This window comes from Pelophylax lessonae (genome assembly GCF_965119305.1).
Source record: "Pelophylax lessonae genome assembly, chromosome: 4".
In the NCBI taxonomy this organism is placed as follows: domain Eukaryota; kingdom Metazoa; phylum Chordata; class Amphibia; order Anura; family Ranidae; genus Pelophylax; species Pelophylax lessonae.
This window is the reverse complement of record NC_138771.1, coordinates 448,486,811-448,510,320: the sequence shown is the minus strand read 5'-3', so window position 1 is coordinate 448,510,320 and position 23,510 is coordinate 448,486,811. Positions and strand designations below refer to the sequence as shown.

Genomic DNA, 23,510 nt, shown 5'->3' with positions numbered 1-23,510 from the left:
AGGAGAATGTGTGTGTGGGTTGAGGGGATTGGATGCAGCACAAAAAAAAAAGGTGAGTAAAAAAAAAAAAAATGTAAGAATGCTCAGCTTTGATTTTAGAGAGAAGGGCAGCTTTAAGCATTCAGCCAACAACAAACATTCTTAATAATAAGCACTTACAACCATGGTGATGAGAGGCTTCCCTTGGAAAAGTCGAGTGATGAGCTGATGCTGGATCTTAAGAAAGTCGAATTCTTGTAAAGTTTCTTTACCACTCTCTAGACTATACTGACAGTTGGATAAGATTATAGGCACTAAATCCTTTTCCAGCTCATAACTAATCACATGTAGATCCATTACTTCTGAAGCTTTAATGGAGTACCTAAAGAAAGTAAAATAAAGTCAAAACTCTGATTGTAAAAATGATTTGATAGCACACATTAGAAAGTATGAAAGAATGTAAAAAAAAAAAAAAAAAAAAAAAAACAGTGTAGATAAGTTTTTTTTCCTTTTAATGAACTACTGTGTACAATAATTAGAAGCAAAAGTTTACAATTGCATATATTTATGGAGATATGTTTTGTAAAACATGTTCTGTCAGCTACTGTATTTTGGGCGGGTCTGTGAATTGTATATTTTTATTACAATTATTGGTTTTGATTAGCTATGTAAATTAATATTTTAAAACTATTTTACAATTGGCTTCTTGTATTTTTGGTATTCTTTGGTGAAAATTTTTCTGTAAGCTACAATAGCAGAGATCTTACCAAAAACTGTATCGCGTCCCTCTTTTTTATTTTCTGTTACAAATATTACAATTTAAAGCAAGACTAGAATTTAATCTACATATTTTATAAAAAAGCCTCTAGCATGGTGTTCTTTTACATCTCATGCATTCCAGTGATTTTTTTCTGCAACCAAAACGCATAGAAAGCAGGTTACAGTACATGGTTTTCAATTGCACAGTTCACACCAGTGCTTGCAGTTCCGGTTCCAGAAAAAAAAAAAAAAGTAGACCATACTGCATTTTTCCTGCACAGAACTGTACTGCAATGCGGTAAAATGCATCAAAAATGCACTGGAACACACCTACACACATCAAAAATGTGCTGGACTCCAGTGCAGTGAAAAAAAAAAAAAAACAAAACAGAAAAAAAGTAAAAAAATCTCGAACGTATCCAGAAACACATCAAAACCGCGTCAAAAATGTGCATGCAGAAACACATTCGAAATAGACTTGGAGGAAGTTTTTGTGGTGTGAACTAGCCCTTAAGCTAACCTTCTCCTCCTTTCAGTCTAATGCCTAGTACACATGATAAGACTGTTGGACGAAGCCTTTGCAAGGAAATGGAAAAACACTGAACCCCCGACTTTGGCAGAAGTACTTTCTATACTAAACGAAAACTGCCGGCTTGAATACGTCTTGGCAAAGGCAAACTTAAAAGTCCACTCCTTTACTGCAAATTGGAAAGTCTGGCTTACACACCAGGAAGGCCCTGGTGAACTTACATAGGACGATCCCTCATTGCCCTCCTACCCACAACCCGCCAATACTTTTAGCCTACTCCCTGAGGAGTCGCCACCCGCTCTACTCTTATCTACCCCCTGACATTTAACATTTGCCCTTATACCCCAGATAACCTCTGTTTAAATCTTTAAATGCGCTTTCTTCTCTTCCAACAAATGCTTCAACTACTAGTTAACTTTGACAACTCATATTAACCCTGTAATTGTATAAGTTTATGTCTTTGCCAGTGCAACACTGCAACCTGGTTACTCCTTTTTGTCTTTCTTCTCTCTTGCATATTGTAATGCTGTTTGTAATACTGTTTAAAATTCAATAAAAATTTGAAGAGTTAAAAAAAAAAAAAAAAAAAGACTGTTCGACGAACGATCGTTGCTAATCTCGTATCGAAAACCAATAGGTTACTAAAGTTTTTAAAATTATCGTATAACAGAATACAACTTCGGAAGTGATTAAATGTATTGCATTGTACTGTATTATTTTGTTTCTGAGCATTCGTGGTATTGGTCACATGATTTTTTTTTGTACGAATACTATACTAATTACATGAAAATCGTTTGTTCTTTTATCTTAGGAGAAAATTTTTTCGTGCCTCTACCCTTTGGATATTTTCACATGAACAGTCATGTTTGGCTCCCAAAAGCTGTGTACCAATGATTCGATTATTGCATGATCGCTCTGAAAGCAGTATTTTTTGTCCAATTTTCTCAACGTGTGTACTAGGCATAATGGTGACAGAAGCTTTTGTTATTACATTGTCTTGGCTGCCTTGTCAGCCAGCAAAGGCTGTCTCTTCATCTACAGGATGGAGCTAGAGAGAGAACAGCTAGGAGGTGGTCTGTGATTACGAAGGGTGTATGTACTTTTCCATGATTTGCATGTTCAAAATGCTTGACCTCTCCAGCCAAACGTCTCACTAATCAATATGCTCATATTGTTCATAATGAGGAATCACATGCAGGTCAGAGACAAGAGACCCCAAGTGGCTGTAACAATAGAGGAATCAGTGACAAGCACAATCTTACTGCTTAATATGTATTAATTTCTAGTTTAATATAACATTAAAACATATAGAAAAAGAGCATACTTTTGTTCAATGTTTGTGTATTTCGCCAGTGCATAAATAAAATGGTTGTGCAGTGCTATGAGGTAGCTGGTGAGGGCTGTAGCACCCAGGCCCAGTCCTTGTCGGCGAGGAAGAAGAAACTCAAAATCGCTATCCGTGGTAAGGATCTGATTACACATGCCTTCTGGGAGCTTTATTTCACCTATATAAAATAAATGAAGTGACTTTAGAGGCACAAGATCAGTTAATATCTTATACAGCTCACTGGTTTAATGTGCACTTGTCATATCTTTTCAGTTCATAAGCTAACTTCAGAGGTATTGGGTAGCACAAAGCAGTTGCAGGGGCCTGCCTTATTAATCAAATGTATTTTTTGGACTTGTGAGCAGCCTCCCAACCCAGGGACACTGGTAGATCTAACCTAATTAGTTTAACAACTAAAACTACACATAAATGGAAGTGAGATGTGCAAGCAGGACACGATCCCTGAAACATAAATCTAATTGTCCAAAAAACACCTGTTGGGGGTTTGCCTAGCTGAGCATTTGGTGGTGGACTGCTTGTGTGGTTGATCATAAATAACTTGCAGGTTTGGGGCTGCATTTCTGAAAATGGAGTTGGAGATTTGGTGAGGATCAATGATGTCCTCAATGCTGAGAAAACTGGATTTTTGACTTACCGTTAAATCATTTTCTCTGAAGTTCATTGAAAGACACAGCTCCATATAATTCTTGACCATTGGGTTATGCTGCCCCCTACAGGAGAACACTAGGTAGGAAAAAGCTTTACCATGCCTATGGGGCCGTCCCTGCAGGAATACACCCACACACTCTGCTATAGGCTTCAGTTTCGTTGCAAGCAGTGTTTAGAGAAAAAACCCCAACCCACTCAAGATAGAGGGGCGGATGCTGCGTCTGTCAATGAACTTCAGAGAAAAGGATTTTTACGGTAAGTCAAAAATCCAGTTCTCTATCATTCATTGACAGGCGCAGCTCCATATAAATCTTGATCATTGGGACGTCCCAAAGCAGTACTTGCATGAAGGGTGGGAAAACAATGCAGAAAAAGAACGTAATTCCCAACAAGGCTAAAACTTTAGCCAACCAGTGAATATCGAGCTCAACCAGGATCAACTGGAGCTCACCTGGAACATACACCCTCAAGGAGACTAAAGTCTCTTTCAAACAGCAGCCTGAAAAACCTTGTGGCCAAAAGAAGCATCCGAGGATGCCAACACATCTACTTTGTAGAATTTTGTGAACGTATGTACAGATGACCAAGTTGCCACCTTGCAAACTTGTATCACTGATGCCTGATGGCGTAAGGCCCAAGTAGCACTCTGTCCCTTAGTGGAATGGGCCTTCACAGGGAAAGGTGGAACCTGACCTTTCAGAGAATAAGCCTGAACCACTGTCTGCCTAATTCATCTAGAAATGGTCACAAAGACGCCGCCAATCCCTTTCTAGGTCCTTCAGTAAGGACAAAAATTCTGATTTTCTGAAAGATTCAGTAGTTGCCAAGTAAACCCTAATGGCCCGAACCACATCCAGAGAATGCTAGGCAATCTCCCTAGGATGCTTGGGTTTAGGACATAAAGAAGGCAACACAATGTCTTCATTCAGACGGAAATCAGAAACCACCTTAGTAAGAAACGACTGACTAGGACAAAGTACCACTTTATCTCTGTGGACCACCAAATAAGGCGAAGGGCAGGAAAGCACTGCCAATTCTGATACTCTGCGAGAAGTAATATCCACCAAAAAAGGCAACCTTCTGAGACAAGGTAAACAGAGGAATCTCCCTAATGTTCTTAAAGGGAGGTTTTTGAAGAACAGACAATGCCAAATTTATATCCCACTGAGGTAACGGGGATCACCTCGGAGGGGCCACATGACGGACCCCTTGTACAAACGTGCAAATCAACGCATGCAAGGCTAAAGGACATTGGAAAAACATAGCCAAGGCTGACACTTGGCCTTTAATAGTGGCTAAGGCCAACTTCTGTTCAACACCTCTATGAAGGAAAGCCAAAATCCTAGCCACAGAAAAAAGGGGAGGATGCACCTTCATGAATTTACACCATGAAATGTACGATTTCCACGTACGATGATAGATCTTCCTGGAAGTAGACTTCCTGGCCTTCAACAGTGTAGGAATCACTGAATCAGAAAGACCCCTATCCTTCAACACCTGGCTTTCAACAGCCATGCCCCTAAAGCAGGACTGTAAGATTGGTCCTTGAGACAGCAGATCTTTCCTGAGAGGAAGCCTCCAAGGAGCATCGGCAACCAATCTTACCAGGTCTTCATATCAAGACCGACGAGGCCAGTTTGGAGCCACCAGAATGACTGGAAGCCCCCTGCCTCTATTCTGCGCAGTAGTCTGGGCAGGAGTTTAAGCGGTGGAAGCGCATAGATCAGCTGATAATGACCCCAAGGTGCCATCAGTGCATCTATGCGTCCGCCAGAGGATCCCGTGACCTGGTTACAAACCTTTGAACCTTCTTGTTGAGCCGAGAGGCCAACAGGTCGACATCGGGAGTCCCCCACCGAACACGCAGGAGGTGAAATATCTCCGTATGTAGAGATCATTCCCCCTGATCCAACATCTCATGGCTCAGGTAGTCTGCCTGCCAGATTTCCACACCTGGCATGTGTACAGCGAGAGAGCTGGAACAAAATTTGCTGCCCATTTTAGGATCTCGGCCACATCCCAGGCTGCCAGGACACTCGTGGTGCCCCGTTGATGATTGATGTAAGCAACGGCCGTGGCATTGTACCATTGAACCCGAATTGGACTGTAGACGATTTGTCCAGTGACAGAGGCAAAGCTTTATCGCTGTGAGTTCTAGAGCAATGATCGGGAGTCTGGACGCTTCTACTGTCCAATAGCCCTGGGCACACAGCTTCCCCAGCATTCCTCCCCAGCCGGAAAGGGTTGATACAGTCCAATACAATGGGAGGAAAGACTTGCCCTGGCGTAATGCCAACGAGCGAGACCACCATAGAAGAGCAGTCTTTGTGTTGTGACTCAACCGAATCATAGAATCCAACGACTTTGGATCATTGTTCCATTTTACCAGATTTCCCACTGTAATGGCCTGGTATGGAACTGAGCAAATGGGACCGCCTCGAAGGTCGACACCATCAGGCCTAGGACTCTCATGCAAGTCAGCAGAGAAGACAGATTGCTGGACAACCACCAAATCGCCCCCTGCAACTTTTGCAGCTTGTCCAGGGGAAGAAAAACCTTTGCCGAAGCGGAATCCAGAGTCAGACCCAGGTAGTCCAGTCTTGAGGATGGTAGCAGGGCTGATTTTTTTAATTGATGGTCCAGAACTCTTGCAGAGTCCTTACAGTGATTGCCAAATCGCCCAACAGAGCTAATGAGAATCTACAGGAGATCGTTCAGGTACCCCAGGACCGCAATCCCCTCTGACGTAGAAGTGCCAATATTGGAGCCAATACTTGTGCTTGTGAAGACCCTGGGAGCAGAGGCGAGACCAAAGGGTAACGCCACAAACTGAAAGTGCTCCAGCGTAGATAAGGATGTGAAGATATGCGTCCTTGATATCGATAGAGGCCAAAAGGTCTCCCTGATGTAGGGACACCACCACTGTATGAATAGACTCCATTTGAAACTTCTGTACCCGCACTAAGAGGTTCAGAGCTTTGAGATCCAGGATTGGACGCACTTTGCCGCCCTTCCTGGGCACAGTGAACAGGTTTGAATAAAACCCCTGAAAACATTCCCAAGAGGGAACCGGCATAATCACTCCCTGCGAGAGCAGGTCTTGCACTGCCTCCCTTAACCGATCAGGAGAAAGGCTGAAATTGGACAGGAAGAACCTGTCCGACGGTCGGGACCTGAGTTCGATCCTGTAACCCGATCGGATTCAGTTATGAACCCATTTGTCCTAAATCAAGGAAGCCCATGGTTCCGGAAAGAAGCAAAGACGTCCCCACACCCCAGATATGGGTGAGGGCATCCCTTCATGCAGACGAAGATTTGACCGCAGGTCCGGATTGGCCTGTTCTCGGCTTACCCGACCATGTCTTCTTGGAACCCCCCCCGAAAACCTGAATGGCTTAGCTCCTTTCTCCTGCGACCCAGAGGCACAAAATGGCCGTCTATGAGCAGTAAATGAAGGCCCCTGTCTATTCTGCGGTGCCTTACCTTTGGTGGATTGTGAAGGAAGAGTACTCTTCCCCCCTGTAAGGCCTTTGATCAACTCATCCAAGGAGGCTCAAAAACAACCTATCTCCCGTAAAGGGGAGGTCAGAAAGAGCCTTTTTGGAAGCCTGGTCCGCAGACACTCTCACTACCAGCGGAGCCACATCACATATAAACAGAAGGGCTTGGACCATTTGGTCCATCAGCTCTGTCAGGCCCGACGCAAGCTGTTCTTGAGCAACTTTGCCCATCAAGTTATAGTTTGTGACACCAGAGTGATCACAAAGACCGGTTTCAGTATTGAGCCCGCTATCACATGCAAGTGGCAGGACACAAACTCAATCCGTCTATCCACTGGGTTTGTAAATACCGGGACTCCTCCCGGAACCAAAGTAGACTTTATTTAGTCTGAAAACCGGATGATCCACCTTTGGTGGTAAAGTCCATCTAGCGGATACCGCGTCCGCGAAGGAGTAGTGCCGTTTAAAGCGCTTAGGCACCACTAACAAGGAAAAACCTTGCCCGACTTCTGGAATTTGCGGGTGCCAAAAGACACCTGCATCCCTGACGCTATAGCATCATTCGCCACTTTTAACGTTTTCCGCATTGACACTTGGCGAGGATACATCGTCCTCGCCATCAGAATGCGATGACACAGATCCATCAGGATGGCATGGGTCCACAGCGGCCATATCTACCTCAAAATCTGAGGATACAGGAAAAGCAGGGGAAGGCATAGGGCGCTTTTTACCAGTGGCATTTTTTAAAACTAAATCCACTTTTGACACTAGACTTTCCAAAACTGCCGTAAATGCAGACAAGGGCTGCGACCTGGAGGGTCCTGCAACAGCACTGAGGGGGTCTGTGGGTGAAACTTTGTCCTGGGACTCCATATTTACCTAAGGCAAAAAGCAGTGTCACTTTAAGAAAAAATGTGTTCTGCACCGCTGCACTACAAGTCCCAGCCTGGCACTGCCTGCAGCAGGGTGAGTGAGAAATATCTACAGGGACCCCAGTAACATACCACCAAAACAATATCGAGGGATATAGAACCGTTCTGTGCATAGAGAAAATCGATCTGACACAGGAACAGGAAGTACCTGGGTCATGTACTAGAGTCACCCTAGCTTCTCCCTGCTGTCCAGCGATCGTGGACTCCAAGAAAATGGCCGCCCCATGCATTCCTATGGGGAAATTACCAAAACATGGCCGCCGATACGTTTCAATGGGAAAATTTTTACACTGATGCAGAGCAAAACTACAGCAAAATGGCGGCCCCCCCGACACGCCATGCGGTAAAAAAAGCAGTGTCGTTTTAAGAAATGTCGCAGGAAAACGCGATCTGCACCACTGCACCGCAGGTACCACAAGTCCCAGCCCTAACACTGCCTGCCGAAGGGTGAGTGAGGGATAACTACAGGGTCCCCAGGAACATACCACCAAAACGGTCTGGAGGCTTCAGGAACGTTCTGTGCAGAGAATAGAAACGATCTGACACAGGAAACAGAAAAACACCTGGGTCATGCCTAGAGCCCCTAGCTTCTCCCTTGCTGTCCAGCAATCGCGGACTTCAAGAAAATGACCGCCCCGTGCATTTCTATGGGGAAACTACAAAAACATGGCCGCCAATGCATTTCAATGGGACATTTTTACACTGATGCAGATCGAAACTACAGCAAAATGGCAGCCCCCATGACACGCCATGCCCCCCCCCCCCCCGCAGGACCGTCGCAATACATCGCCCCCAGGGTAGGAACCTGCTTGTGGGGGAGAAAAGCCTAAGGAGGGCCTGGTATTACTGAGTGGCCAGGAGAACCGAGGGATACCCGAGGGTCCGACTTTCCCAGGGAGGGGCCCACGTCCACCCTGAGACCGCTAGAGAAATGGGGGGACACTTACTCACCATACTAACGGCATCAGGTGAGTACCACTCCGAACAGACTACCTCTCCGCCCGGGGTGGGGGTGCTGACGGCCAGGGGGTATGCTGCGACTCCGGGCGACCTAGGTCTTATGTGTCCCGGTGAGGTGTTTCACTTGCAGGCCAGCCCCCGTCCATCAGGGCTCTGTCGTGGCGAGGCCTAGTGCTGGAATATAACCTGCGCACGCTCGCTGGCTGGGCTGGGAGACCTTAAGGATCTAGCGTATCCAGTCCGAAACCCAGCCGGCTGTTGCTTGTAGTTCTCTCAGGAACAAAACTAACTAAAAAAGGTCTTCAAAAAAACAAAACAAATAAGACCGAAGTCCCAGCAGGGAACTACAGTCAGGTCCATAAATATTGGGACATTGGCACAATTCTAATTTTTTTGGCTCTATACACCACCACAATGGATTTGAAATGAAAAAAACAAAATGTGCTTTAACTGCAGACCTTCAGCTTTAATTTGAGGGTATTTACATCCAAATCAGGTGAACTGTGTAGGAATTACAACACTTTGTATATGTGTCTCCCACTTTTTAAAGGACCAAAAGTAATGGGACAGATTATCAATCATAAATCAAGCTTTCACTTTTTAATACTTGGCTGCAAATCCTTTGCAGTCAATTACATCTTTTACAGCCTGAAGTCTGGAACGCATAGACATCACCAGATGCTGGTGGTGATGCTCTGCCAGGCCTCTACTGCAACTGTCTTCAGTTCTTGCTTGTTCTTGGGGAATTTTCCCTTCAGTTTTGTCTTCAGCAAGTGAAATGCATGCTCAATCGGATTATGGTCAGGTGATTGACTTGGCCATTGCATAACATTCCACTTCTTTCCCTTAAACTCTTTGGTTGCTTTCGCAGTATGCTTCGGGTCATTGTCCATCTGCACTTTGAAGCGCCATCTAATGAGTTCTGAATCATTTGGCTGAATATGAGCAGGTAATATTGCCCCAAACACTTCAGAATTCATCCTGCTTCCTTTATCAGCAGTCACATCATCAATAAATACAAGAGAACCAGTTCCATTGGCAGCCATACATGCCTACGCCATGACACTACCACCACCATGCTTCACTGATGAGGTGGTATGCTTACGATCATGAGCAGTTCCTTTCCTTCTCCATACTCTTCTCTTCCCATCACTCTGGTACAAGTTGATCTTGGTCTCATCTGTCCATAGGATGTTGTTTGTTGTTCCAGAACTGTGAAGGTTTTTTTAGATGTTGTTTGGCAAACTCTAATCTGGCCTTTCTGTTTTTGAGGCTCACCAATGGTTTACATTTTGTGGTGAACCCTCTGTATTCACTCTGGTGAAGTCTTCTCTTGATTGTTGACTTTGACACACATACACCTACCTCCTGGAGAGTGTCCTTGATCTGGCCAACTGTTATGAAGGGTGTTTTCTTCACCGGGGAAAGAATTCTTCGGTCATCCACCACAGTTGTTTTCCATGGTCTTCCGGGTTTTTTGGTGTTGCTGAGCTCACCGGTGCATTCTTTCTTTTTAAGGATGTCCCAAACAGTTGATTTGGCCATACCTAATGTTTTGCTATCTCTCTGATGGGTTTGTTTTTTTCAGCCTAATGATGGCTTGCTTCACTGATAGTGACAGTTCTTTATGCTCATATTGAGAGTTGACAGCAACAGATTTCAAATGCGAATGGCACACTTGAAATGAACTCTGGACCTTTTATCTTCTCCTTATAATCGGATAATGAGGGAATAACACTCATCTGGCCATGGAACAGCTGAGCAGCCAATTGTCCCATTACTTTTGATCCCTTAAAAAGTGGGAGGCACATATACAAACTGTTGTAATTCCTACACCTTCCACCTGATTTGGATGTAAATACCCTCAAATTAAAGCTGAAAGTCTGCAGTTAAAGCACATCATGCTTCATTTAAAATCCGTTGTGGTGGTGTATAGAGCCAAAAAGATTAGAATTGTGTCAATGTCCCAATATTTATGGACCTGACTGTAGGTCCTACTCCTTAACTAGGCAGAAACAAACTGAAGTCTATAACAGAGTGTATGGGTGTATGCCTGCAGGGACGGCCCCATGGGCGTGGTAAAACTTTTTCCTGCCTAGTGTTCTTCTCCTGTAGGGGGCAGCATAACCCAATGGTCAAGAATTATATGGAGCTGCGTCTGTCAATGAACGATAGAGAAATACAGGCAGATACTTATCAATCATGCCATACTATCAGGGAGGGGTGTATGTGGCCCCAAATGTATTCTGCAACAGGACAAATACCCCAAACACACAGCCAATGTCATTTAGATCTATCTTGAGTGTAATGAAGAGCAAGGAGTCCTGGAACAAGGAGTCCTGGAAGTGATGGTTTGGCCCCCAGAGAGCCCTTATCTTAACATGATCAAGTCTGTCTGAGATGGCAAAGGGTGGTCACACCAAATATTGATTTGATTAGGATTTCTCTTTTGTTCATTACTTTCCATTTTGTTAATTGATAAAAATAAACTATTAACATTTCTATTTCTGAAAGCATTCTTAACATTTTTTCACACCAGTCTAAAACTTTTGCACAGTAGTGTATATCTGAACTATCCTAACATTGCTAACCCACATATACAACTACACAAACATCAAATAGTTATCATTATCATGTCACTATTTTCAGCAAACATACACTAGCCATCATCTAACACAATCCAGGAACCATTCAATTCCTCCTAATAAACAGCATTCTCTTTATCATACTAATTCAAATAATGTACCTAAAGAAATACTGTACCTAAAGTAGCAACCAAAGCTGCAAAATTGCAATGAGGATTGTTACTCACCGTTGGTCTGCAGGGAAAGCCGCAGGTGATTCCAAGCAAACATAAATTCTTGTATACGCTCCTTAAAAATACAGCGCGCTCCATCTGTAAAATGAATAGGACAAATGTGGCAATATAACAGACACATAATTATTTCAACTGCTATCATCTGAGATGCCAAAACCCAACCAGATTTGACTTAAAGTGGTTGTAAAGTCAAATAAATCTCACTTCCAGCCCTTCTATTTTATCAAGCCATCCTACACTGTGTAAACGTTTGTATAAAACAATGCCTCTAAATACTTTATCTCAGATGGCTGGTCACATGACCTTAGGCCACTCTCCTCCTCCGATCTAAGAGCTACAGTGGAAAGGGCTGAGATCCCCTTCTGACGTCAGCCGGGGAGGTCACGTGACTACTGTGCTGTCCACTCAGCTCCTCCCACTGTAGCCCTTAGATCGGAGGAGGAAAGCAGCTTGAGGTCAAGTGACCAAGCATAAAAGATCTCTAAGTGAACAGGATCTGTTTTTTTTTTTAGGGTTTACAACCTCTTTAAACCATATTCCTCTTTAATAAACCTGACCTCTAAAAAAAAAAAAAAAAATATTCATGCAAATTTTACATACCTGGCACTCATAACAAAGAGATGGGAAAGTGGGAAAAATATAGGATAAAAAGAGTGTGTAGGGAAGCTGTGGGATGGAGACAATACACAGTATTGTACTGTATGTGAATATTCTACCCACTTATTACTTCAATGCAGTCAGGCTGCTTATTCTGAAATAAATATGCCTCCCTTTGACTTTGGATACAGCTGATCACATGGTAAAGGGCCACTATGATTGCCCCTTTACCCCGATCAGCTGTGTCCAAATGACACAGAGATCACAGAGCGCAGCAGCTGCGCACACCAGCGTGCACACGAGGGCGTGGCTTTGGGAGGACATCCATGGAGGCCCTCCCAGAATGAGATGCCTGCGCTGTGTAATAGAATTATTGAATTCTATAATGGACATTATCCTATTTTTCTGCTTGGACATTCTGATACACCAAATGGATGCCATACACAGCTGTGCCAATTCCTCTTCTACTGAGAACATATGTTTGCTAAGGGGGAGGGGGGGTTTGGTTTCACTAGGAATGTTTAAAATGTATTGACCAAGTCATCTCCCCATCCCTTCACCCATCATCAAAACAACAGAGAAACCTAGCTGGGGGCTGAGTGAACCAAAAAGAAAACTAATTAACATTCTTTAAGATGCTGACCATCTGGTTTATTGACTGTATTGGGAAGGGAGGGGTTGAGGAGCAGGAAGTCCTCTACCATAAATGGTAAATAAACCTTTTTCTTGTGGTATGCTAAGGGAGGTGTTGAGGAGCAGGAAGTCCTTGACCATAAATGGTATGCTAAGGGAGGGGGTCTTCACCTGAGAGGGGGTAGATATGTGTCAATAAAAGCCCAGGCTGGAAGCTCATTCTCTCTCTATTGCATTGAAGGCTGACTAAGACACAAGATGGTAACGTAGAAATTCTGTGTGTGTGTGGAGTAATTTTTGTCTTGTAATGTATCCTTTGTCTTGTGTATTGTTCTGTGCGATTTTGTCCATTTGCAACACTATTTGTAAAGATCACTGTTTCTTAAGATTTTATCATCTATGTCATAATTGATTCATCTAAAGTTTCTTTTCTGTAAAATAAATAAGATCTTTATTTTTTAGCAGTTATCATTCATTATTTATTCTAATAGTAATAGCCTCAACAACATTGGCTAGATTATTCTATAGGCAAAAAAGGTTATAATCACTTATTAGATTTATTAGACTGATTATTAAGTGGATAAGTGAGGTGAGTAGAAATAGTGTGGTCAGAAAGTGGTTAATAAAAGCAGCGTATTTTAAACAAATGAAAACAACTGTTGAAATTACATTACCATACTTATTTTATATTTTTTCTTTTTTATATTTTAGTAATTTAATTTAGAACTACTTTAAAGTTGTATTCATATTTTATTTTATTTTTAACAGGTTTCCAGATGCTTTATGCCATAATGTGCTAGTATGCGACTTGTCAACTATAGCCCTCTAGCACTGAGCAGTCACCGCTCCCGCTGATCACAGGCAATTCCATCTTCACTCAGTCTTGCTTCCAGGTTCACTCTCCTTGTCTGCTTGAATGGCCAGGCCATTAAGACGTCACTCCAGCACATGTGCATGGGAATCACATCATAATGGCAGTTGCTGTATATGCACACTGAGCTGTGCATGTGCAGCTCAGTGTACATTACAGCTGTGCATGCGCAGCTCAGTGTACATTACAGCTGACAAGCAGGAGGAAGTTTTTCATGACAGAAGAAATCGATAGGAACTCTTGTCTTAAAACCCTACCTGTCAGCAATTTTTGTTTTTAAATAAGAGTTTAATACCACTTTAACCATGAAAAATTCTCTTTGACAGCGTAGGCTGCCATTATTTATCGAGTAGACTAGCAATAATTTCTTATGCGTTCCCAGGATTACTTGTTTAGTAAACAAGCTATAAGGTATACTTTTTATACTGTCCATTTAGGAGGGTTTAGGATGGATTGGATTAGTTCCATTTCATATAACAGCTAAATTACAACAAAAATAAATCCATCCTGCCCTTATGAGACAAGTACAAGGAAACCAGTTGCGCTACCGATTTCCTTGTACTTGTCCCATAAGGGCAGGAAGGATTTATTTTTGTTGTAGTATATTTATTTAAGTAGCAGCAGCAGCAGCAGCAGCAGCAGCAGCAGCAGCAGCAGCAGCTAGTGAGTTACATTGAATTTAAAGTTATTAAATACACATAAGCACAGGGGACTATTACAATATACAGTATATGCTGCTACATTGTATGGTATACTTTTTGATAACAGCTAAATTGTTGATAAATCTTTGACGGGTACCAGAGTTTATGCTATGTATGAATTCTTCAATAGTTTTATAATTGATGTCTTTGTAATTCTGGAACTTCTTCACCAAATCCCTCTGAAGTTTTAAAATATTTGGCAAAAACTTCACCATCTGAAGCTCAGTTTCCTGCAAAACAACACAAAGTAATGTATCAATAGTCTTACTTATTTAAACATTTACACCATAAACAGATAACAATGCTGAAAACCTAACTGAGCCTTAAAGAAAAACTCTACCAATAGCTTCCTCGTGCATTATAATGGTAAGTGAGCCCAGAGTCATACTGTTTATTTAGGTTATAAAGCAACCCACAGCCAGAGTTAAAAGTCTGTCCTCCACCATCTGCAGCAGAGTCAGACTGCTGTGCTCGGTGCAGGGGCCCTCCATGTTGTGGTCCAACATGCCAACCTTTTAAAGTTACAGCTAGAGCCCTCCTCTCAGAAAAGATCACGTTCCTTGCTAGTGTAGGGCTTTTAGTCATACTTGGGGGGAGGGGTCTGTTGTAATGCAGCAAAGAGAGCCATCACTCTGCCATAGCAAATGTCTAAATCTTGTCCACTCCACTCTAAGCTCTTCAGTAAGGCTGCATTCCCACCTGAGTATTTTGTAGCTCGAAGCTCAAAGCTCGAAGACGCTCAACAAGCAAAACCCTATTAATTTCTATGGCCCCATTCACATCTGAGCGTGAACAGGGGCCATTGAAATAAATGGGATTTCGCTTATTAAACATCATCGGGGTTCAAGCTACAAAATACTCATATGTGAATACAACCTAAAACCACAAGAGATAAAACTGACAAACTAGCCATTGGAACCCAGTGTTAGGAAATCATGTTCTAGCTAGTTTGATGATGTCTTATGAGCAAATATGTAAAACAAATAGAGGAGTTAATACTTGTAAGCAGTTAACAATAAGGACAGGTATGTCATGCTGAATGTTTTAGTCCCTATATAATTGAGAATTATATAATTACAATATCACACCAAAAGCAAAATAACAGGACTTACCTTCTCCAGGAACTTCCAGAGTAAAGGCAGAGTGTCCTTTCCATCCTTCTGCTGGACGGCATGTAGAATATGTTCAACGGAGATCCGTTCTCTGCAGCTCCATATCTTAGAGCAATACACATTACTGTCCTGTAAGTCCATCTTCTCTCCACTTAAAAGAGGGTCACCATACACCACCTTCACTATAGGATTTGAACTAATTCTCTCATCATGACGGATGTAATTGTTCACAGCCTTTAGGTCCTTGTCTAAGCTCTGAAAGCATAAAACAATTTGTTTAGAAATCCAGCAATGTGTACTGTCCTCTTTTGGATATTTTACACAACATTTTAACCAATTCTCTGTCAAAGCTCATGTTGGTTACTCTTGTTGTTCCATCAGTATTTTTGTTTTTCACATTAAAACACACTGTAGAGACACCAAACTTCATAAGCTCCTCTCACCATGTATTTTCTGAAAGCAGAAATTCATTATATTAGCAGATTTCCCCCCATAGCTTTCTACATTTCTAAAATATTCTTACAAGAGTTCACTAACCTTATATTTTAAAAATATACTACATAAAATCTGCTATTATCAAAAACAAACACAATCTCAACTACAACATTTCCATTAAATGTGAAATATGAAATCGTGTAAAACCAGTTAATACAGTACATACATTTAGATTTAAAGCGATTTACGTTTTTTTCATTAACCATTTGCCACCCACAATACATTTACTATGAGCAGGTGGCACGGGCAGGCTGAAAGACTGAAGGGTGGAGTGGATTCGGCGCTTATGGACAAAAGGAATGGGCTGCGGCCCACCTCAAAATATAGTCCGAAAACTATATCAATAAATGTGGGATGGGTGAGGCGTGATGGCGCTGCCCAATTGTATATAAATAGTAAAAAATAGTAAAAAGTAGTAAAAAAGAAGAAGTTGGTCCACTGGTCACAGTTTAAAGTGCTGGTGTGCTAGTTTGAATACTGGCATGCAGTCACACAATGTAAAGTATGAATGTGCAAAAAAGATGATTTTATGGAAAACAAAAATTGAAGAGTCCTCTCCCCAAATTGGTGTAAAAGTGGTGTATGCAATAAATACTAAAGTAAATTGGAAAAAAATAAAAATTATATGCCAGTGTGAGGGTGATGTGGGTGTTATAAAAAATTAGAAATACTTATATGTTCTGGTCAGAAATGTGTTCAAAGAAATATAGATGGTAATAAATGTGGTAATAAATACATCGATGTACAAGAATAACGGAATTTTTGTAAAATCTTACCTGTAAAATTCCTTTCTCTGAGTCCTCCGACAGTCGCCGCCTCTTCATATTCGTCACATATGGGGTATTAGACTTTGCTCCGAAGGAGTAGCTAGGCAACAGAATATGTTAACAATAAAGCTTTAACATATCCCACCCTCAAGGGGTGGTCCCCTCAGTCAATACCCTCCTACTTCCTGCAACCATATCTCAGTTTTAGTGGAATAGCAGTAGAGTATACATACAAACCCCAAAAGAGGGGCGGGGGCGGCGACTGTCGGAGGACTCAGAGAAAGGAATTTTACAGGTAAGATTTTACAAAAATTCCGTTTTCTCTTACGTCCTCCGACAGTCGCCGCCTCTTCATATTCGTCACATATGGGGACGTCCCAAAGCAGTGCAAACATGAGGGGTGGGAAACGCATCCGCGCCGAAAGGCAACGCAGTCTCCACATCAAAGAAAAGAACCTTACCAAAGGAAGGAACTAGCTGGGCAACAGCAAAAATAAGTGCTCAACAGGAGCAACAACCCAGGAAAAGACAAAAAACCAGGGGATACAAAACTTATCCCAACAGCCAGGAGTCCCCAACAAGGGACCCTAGGGAACAGCCGCACTAAGAACCTTGCGGCCAAAGGAAGCATCCGCCGATGCCTGAACATCTACTTTGTAGAATTTTGTGAAAGTGTGCACGGTCGACCAAGTCGCCGCCTTACACACCTGGGCTACAGAAGCCCCATGACGACAGGCCCAAGACGTACTCAGAGATCTAGTAGAGTGCGCCTTCACAGGCACAGGGGGAACCTTCCCCTGCAAGGCATAAGCCTGTTCAATGGTCTGCCTGATCCATTTGGCAATGGTAGAGGCGGAAGCCGCCATGCCCTTCCGAGGACCCTCTGGAAGAACAAACAAGGAGTCCGTCTTTCGAAAAGACTCAGTCGATTTAAGGTAAACCCTAATCGCTCGAACAACATCCAGAGAATGCAATCTCACCCCCTTAGGATGTTTAGGCTTCGTGCACAACGAAGGCAAAACAATATCCTCGTTAAGATGGAATTCCGAAACTCGTTTCGGCAGAAAAGAAGGATTAGGTCGCAAGACCACCTTATCCAAATGAACAACCAGGTACGGAGACTTGCAGGACAAAGCCGCCAGTTCCGACACTCTGCGAGCCGAAGTGATCGCCACCAAAAAGGCGACCTTTTTTGGACAACATAGACAACGAGATCTCCCTGATCTGTTCAAAAGGAGCACGTTGTAACACAGACAGGACTAGATTCAAGTCCCAAGGGGGCAAGGGATCCCTCCTAGGAGGAACCAGATGCCGCACACCCTGAATAAAAGTGCCAACCAAGGAGTTGGAAGCTACGGGACGTTGAAACAGAACGGCCAGCGCAGACACCTGACCCTTTATCGTAGCCAGCGCCAAACGCTGATCGACACCCGTCTGAAGGAAAGACAGCACACGGGAAACCGAGTACGTGCGGGGTGAAAACCCCCTGGACTCACACCAGGCAAAATAGGCCTTCCAAGTACGGTAATAAACCTTTCCCGAGGAAGACTTCCTCGCGTTGATCAAGGTATGAACAACCTCTGGAGAGAGACCCTTCTCCTTCAGGACCTCGGTCTCAACAGCCAGGCCGTCAAAGCCAGCGACTGTAAAGCAGGATGGTAAATCGGTCCTTGAGACAGTAGATCGTCCCGAAGAGGCAGACGCCAGGGGGCGTCGACCGCCAGATTCACGAGGTCTGCGTACCAGGACCGGCGAGGCCAGTCCGGTGCCACAAGAATCACCGTGCTGCGTTCCGAGTGTAACCTGCGAAGGAACCGGGACAGCAACTGAATCGGTGGAAACGCGTACATCAGCCTGTACTGATGCCACGGGGCCACTAACGCGTCCGACGCGTCCGCCCGAGGGTCGCGCGTCCTTGCCACGAACCTCTTCACCTTGTAGTTGAGGCGAGACGCGAACAGGTCCACATCTGGAAGACCCCACTTCGCGCACAACATCTGGAAGACAGCCGGGTGGAGAGACCATTCCCCCTGATCCAGGGTCTGGCGACTCAGATAGTCCGCCTGCCAGTTCTCCACTCCCGGAATGTGAACCGCCGTTATCGCCGGGACATGAGTCTCGGCCCAAGACAGAATGTCGGCCACTTCCCGAGCCGCTCGGGCACTCCTGGTGCCCCCTTGGTGGTTGATGTAGGCCACCGCCGTGGCATTGTCCGTCTGCACCCGAACCGGGCAGCCCTGCAGCCGGTCCGTCCAGCGATGAAGACAGAGCCTTATCGCACGCAATTCCAGAATGTTGATCGGGAGGGAAGACTCCCCCTCCGACCAGGTCCCCTGGGCGGACAGAACGCCCAGAACACCACCCCAGCCCGACAGGCTGGCATCCGTGGTGATTATCGTCCACGAGATCGGACGAAACGACTTGCCCCCGGACACCAACGGGGACTGGAGCCACCACAGGAGGTTTTCCTCGGTGCGATGACTCAACGAGATCTGAAGATCCAGAGATTGAGGTCGCCCGTCCCACTTGGACAAGATCTCCGCTTGGAGACCCCGCGTGTGAAACTGCGCGAAAGGAATCGCCTCGAAAGCCGAGACCATCAATCCCAGACATCTCATACACGTCCGCAGAGACGAGTTCGGAACGTCCCTGAGGGACCTGACTCCCTCCTGAAGAGTCCTGAGTTTGTCTTCCGGCAGGAAGACCTTCGCCTGCACCGAGTCCAGTATCATTCCCAGATAGGGAAGACGAACCGACGGACTCAGAGTCGACTTTGGAACATTTATCGTCCAACCGAACTCCTGCAGAGTTTGCATCGTGACAGACAGGTCCTTCTCCAGACCCTGACTGGTCGCAGACCGAATCAGAATGTCGTCCAGATACCCCAGGACAGAAATGCCCTGGGCTCTCAATAATGCCAGAACCGGTGCAAGCACCTTGGTGAAGACCCGCGGAGCCGAGGCGAGCCCAAAGGGCAACGCCACGAACTGGTAGTGATCCTCCGCAATGGCAAATCGAAGGTATCTCTGATGACCCTCGAATATGGGGATGTGAAGATACGCATCCTTCAAATCGATGGAGGCCATGAATTCCCCCGGAACCAGGGCAGCCACCACCGAGCGCAGGGATTCCATGCGGAACTTGCGAACCCGCACAGAGCGGTTCAGAGCTTTCAAGTCCAGAATTGGACGAACCTTGCCCTCCTTTCTGGGCACAGTGAACAGATTGGAATAAAACCCCCGAAATCTGTCCCGATGAGGCACCGGAACCACCACTCCCTGAGCCCTCAGGTCCCGCACCGCCAGGCGCAGATCCCGCAGGCGCTCTGGAGACAGTTGTAGATTTGAGGGAAAAAATCTGCTCTCTGGCCGAGAGAGAAACTCGATCTTGTAACCAGATCGAACGATTTCCAGAACCCATCTGTCCCGCACACGGGCCAACCAGGGCTGAAGAAAACCGAGCAAGCGTCCCCCCACCCCAAAACTGGGTGAGGGCGCCCCTTCAGGCCGAACTGTTATGGGCCGCAGGTCCGGATTGGCCGGACTTCTGTTTTCCAGACCAGGGCTTCTTCTGAGAGCCCTGGCCCTTGAACGGTTTGCCCTTGTAGTGCGGCCGAAAGGCACAAAAGGACCCCTGAGGGGGCCGAAAATTAGCATGCTTCTTCCCAGAAGCCCCCTTAGCCTTGGGGAAATGGGGCAAGAGAGTGCTCTTACCCCCAGTAATCCCCTTAATCAACACATCCAGGGACTCCCCAAAAAGGCGAGACCCATCATAAGGCAGATTGGCTAAGGTTTTACGTGAAGATTGGTCCACCGACCAACATTTCAACCAAACCAGGCGGCGAGACAACACCGCCACGCTGTGCACACGCGCGGCCAACGGAATCAGGTCCAGGTCCGCATCACACAGATACATGACACCCTGGTGGATCTGATCCACCATATCCAGGGTCGCCGCTGAGGCCGAATCGGCCACTAGGACGCGCCTAAGCATTTGCGTCCAACTTGCGATCGCCTGGGCCGCCATGAGAGAAGCAAACAGAGCCTTAAGCATAGAACCCGTAACAGAATAAGTATGACGGGCAAGAGACTCCAGTCTCCTATCCGTGGCATCACGGAAAATAGGGGATCCCTCTGCCGGGATCGCAGTGGCTTTGTTCAAAACCGCAATAGCATGATCTACTGGCGGAGGCACACACCACCGTTCATCAGTGGCAGGCGAGAAAGGATAACGCAGCTTAAATTTACTTGGTACCGCAAAAGGCTTGCGCAAATCGCGCCATTGGTCCTTAACAGCGCGCTGAAAATCAGCATTGCAGGGAAAGACCTGCGGCGTCCTGCGTTTTCTCTGCGTCCCATAAGCCGCCAAGGCAGCTGGGGGACACACCTCGTCCTGCAAACGTAGCGTCTGCTTAATGGAAGCAATCAACTCATCCATGATTGCAAGCTCTTCAGGCGAGCCAGGGGGAGAATTATCAACCCCCTCAACTTCAGCCTCTACCTCAGACCCCACTAGATCCAGAGAGGAGCGGGACCCCGATAGGGGGGTCCCCGCCAGAACAGCCCCATCACCTTCACCCTCAGAATCAGAGGACAGAGCAACTCTGGGCCGTTTAGTAGATTGAGCAGCCACCAGCATTTGCACCTGTGCAGCAAGGCCAGCCACAATAGTGGCCAAATCCCCCCCTGGGGGGGAAACAGCGGTCCCCTGGCTTTCCACCAAGACTGTGGGAAATTTGCCCTCCTGAGAATCCATTGCCCCTGTATGCCAGACAACCAAGGGTTAACTGCCCCCTTACAGCAAGCGCGGCAAGCGCAGCCCACCGCACCACACTCAGGCACAATGAGACCCCCACAGGGAATATACAGACTGAATACAGGCAATGGAACACAGGAATAGAAGGATAAAACCTGAGGAGACTCCGCTGCTGCTGCTGCCTCGATCGGTGCTTCCAGGAGAGAGGAAGTGATGCTGCCAGGGCGCTCTATGTAAGCCTATGGAGGCTACAAGAAAATGGCCGCCGTGCATGTAAACCATGCGGCCGGAGCGGGCGCCGGTAAAATGGCGCCGTTTGGCGCCGAAATCGCCGCTCCACAGTGCATAAAATCACACACAATATCATCCCATAATATGGATCCATGTTAGATCGCCGCAGCGATCGCTGTATATGCCCCAACATGCCATTAAAAACATGCCCCACAGCACACAGCTCCTCACACTGCCCAGCCTGACATACTCAGTGTCATACAGCTCCCCCCCCCCCTTGCAGCCCACAGCATGCAGCCGAGAGATAGGGAGACAAGCAGTGTGATTAAAGGCAGGTTACACAGTCCCAGACTGAGACCCCCCCAGACAGACAGGTCCCCACATAGATACACTTACCTCACATGGCGTGGGGAACCCGCACAGGCGAACAAGCCGCTGCACATGAGGCAGGGAGAGTCGCTACTCAAGACGCACACAATGGCGGTTCAGAAACCGCACAGCGTCCGGTGAGGTAGCCACCTCACCAATCATCCCTGCACCGAACAGGGATGGGTCGTTCACCGTGCCAGGAGCGTTACCTGGCTGAACGCTCGATGGCAGACTGGGAAGCCACTGACCCACGACCTGCGACCAGGGGGATCAGCCCGAGACCCAGTCCGCATGATCCTCTTCGTCCGAAGAACTAACTAATGCTGACAAAAATAACAGCTAAGTAAAGGTAGAGAGAAAACTCAAACAAAATATCAAAAAGAAGAAAGAGTCTGGGACAAAAAGTCCCAGCACAGAGAGAGCCAGCCACTCCTGACAAGCTAGACATTAAAACTGAGATATGGTTGCAGGAAGTAGGAGGGTATTGACTGAGGGGACCACCCCTTGAGGGTGGGATATGTTAAAGCTTTATTGTTAACATATTCTGTTGCCTAGCTACTCCTTCGGAGCAAAGTCTAATACCCCATATGTGACGAATATGAAGAGGCGGCGACTGTCGGAGGACGTAAGAGAAAACTGTGTGTCAGTAGAAAGAAATTAAAATAATACTAGTGATCACACAATTACACCAGTATAATAAATAGTCCATATGGTGCTAAAATACAAGAAAAAAATTGTGATAATCCACCAAGAAGTGACAAACAGTCTTTTAAGGTGCTGAAAAGGTGAGGAAATAATTTCAATCTAGTGGTGGTCCTCCAGGTGATCTGCGTGCTGGGTGGTAGGTGAGACAAATCAGTGCACCCCTCCAATTTCTCCCGCACTCACCAGAAATATGTACCCCTGCAGGGGTAATGGGCCTTAATGTAATATCCTCTTATCGTCTGATTTGGATGTGTAGGGCTCACAGAGGGGGGAAGGTATCCTATTCACCTGGGCAGTAAAGCCTCTCCGGGTGGTGGAGCCTCTCCTTTTTTGCAGTTTTTGCCTGTGTAGGGCTCATGGCACACACATTTATAACTTCTTAAAGTGTTTTTGCATATACCTCTGGGCTCACATGGGTTGTCTTCACAGTGATAGACAATTCCATCATTAGTCCTGAATAGATAGGAGCTCTTCTGTTGCAGTCTGCATGACTCCCTGATACTGCAGTATTTAGTAGAAGCCCCCTTTTGATATAATACAGCCAGGAGTCTTTTTGGGAAAGATGCAACAAGTCTTTCACACCTGGATTTGGGGATCCTCTGCCATTCCTCCTTGCAGATCCTCTCCAGTTCTGTCAGGTTGGATGGTAAACGTTGGTGGACAGCCATTTTTAGGTCTCTCCAGAGATGCTCAATTGGGTTTAAGTCAGGGCTCTGGCTGGGCCATTCAAGAACAGTCACGGAGTTGTTGTGAAGCCACTCCTTCGTTATTTTAGCTGTGTGCTTAGGGTCATTGTCTTGT

General features: G+C 45.5%; 1 protein-coding gene across 1 annotated transcript in view; it reads right to left on the bottom strand.

Annotated features, from left to right (window-relative positions):
* The window catches only part of LOC309553784 (E3 ubiquitin-protein ligase RNF213-like), a 678,906-nt gene that overhangs the window by 59,537 nt on the left and 595,859 nt on the right, over positions 1-23,510 (bottom strand). Inside the window, exons 55-59 of the mRNA XM_082255197.1 lie at positions 15,388-15,642; positions 14,373-14,505; positions 11,468-11,551; positions 2,592-2,772; positions 160-361 (exon numbers count right to left, since the gene is read on the bottom strand). Of these exons, the coding sequence (XP_082111323.1) occupies positions 160-361; positions 2,592-2,772; positions 11,468-11,551; positions 14,373-14,505; positions 15,388-15,642 (855 nt within the window). The remainder of the gene's footprint in view (positions 1-159; positions 362-2,591; positions 2,773-11,467; positions 11,552-14,372; positions 14,506-15,387; positions 15,643-23,510) is intronic.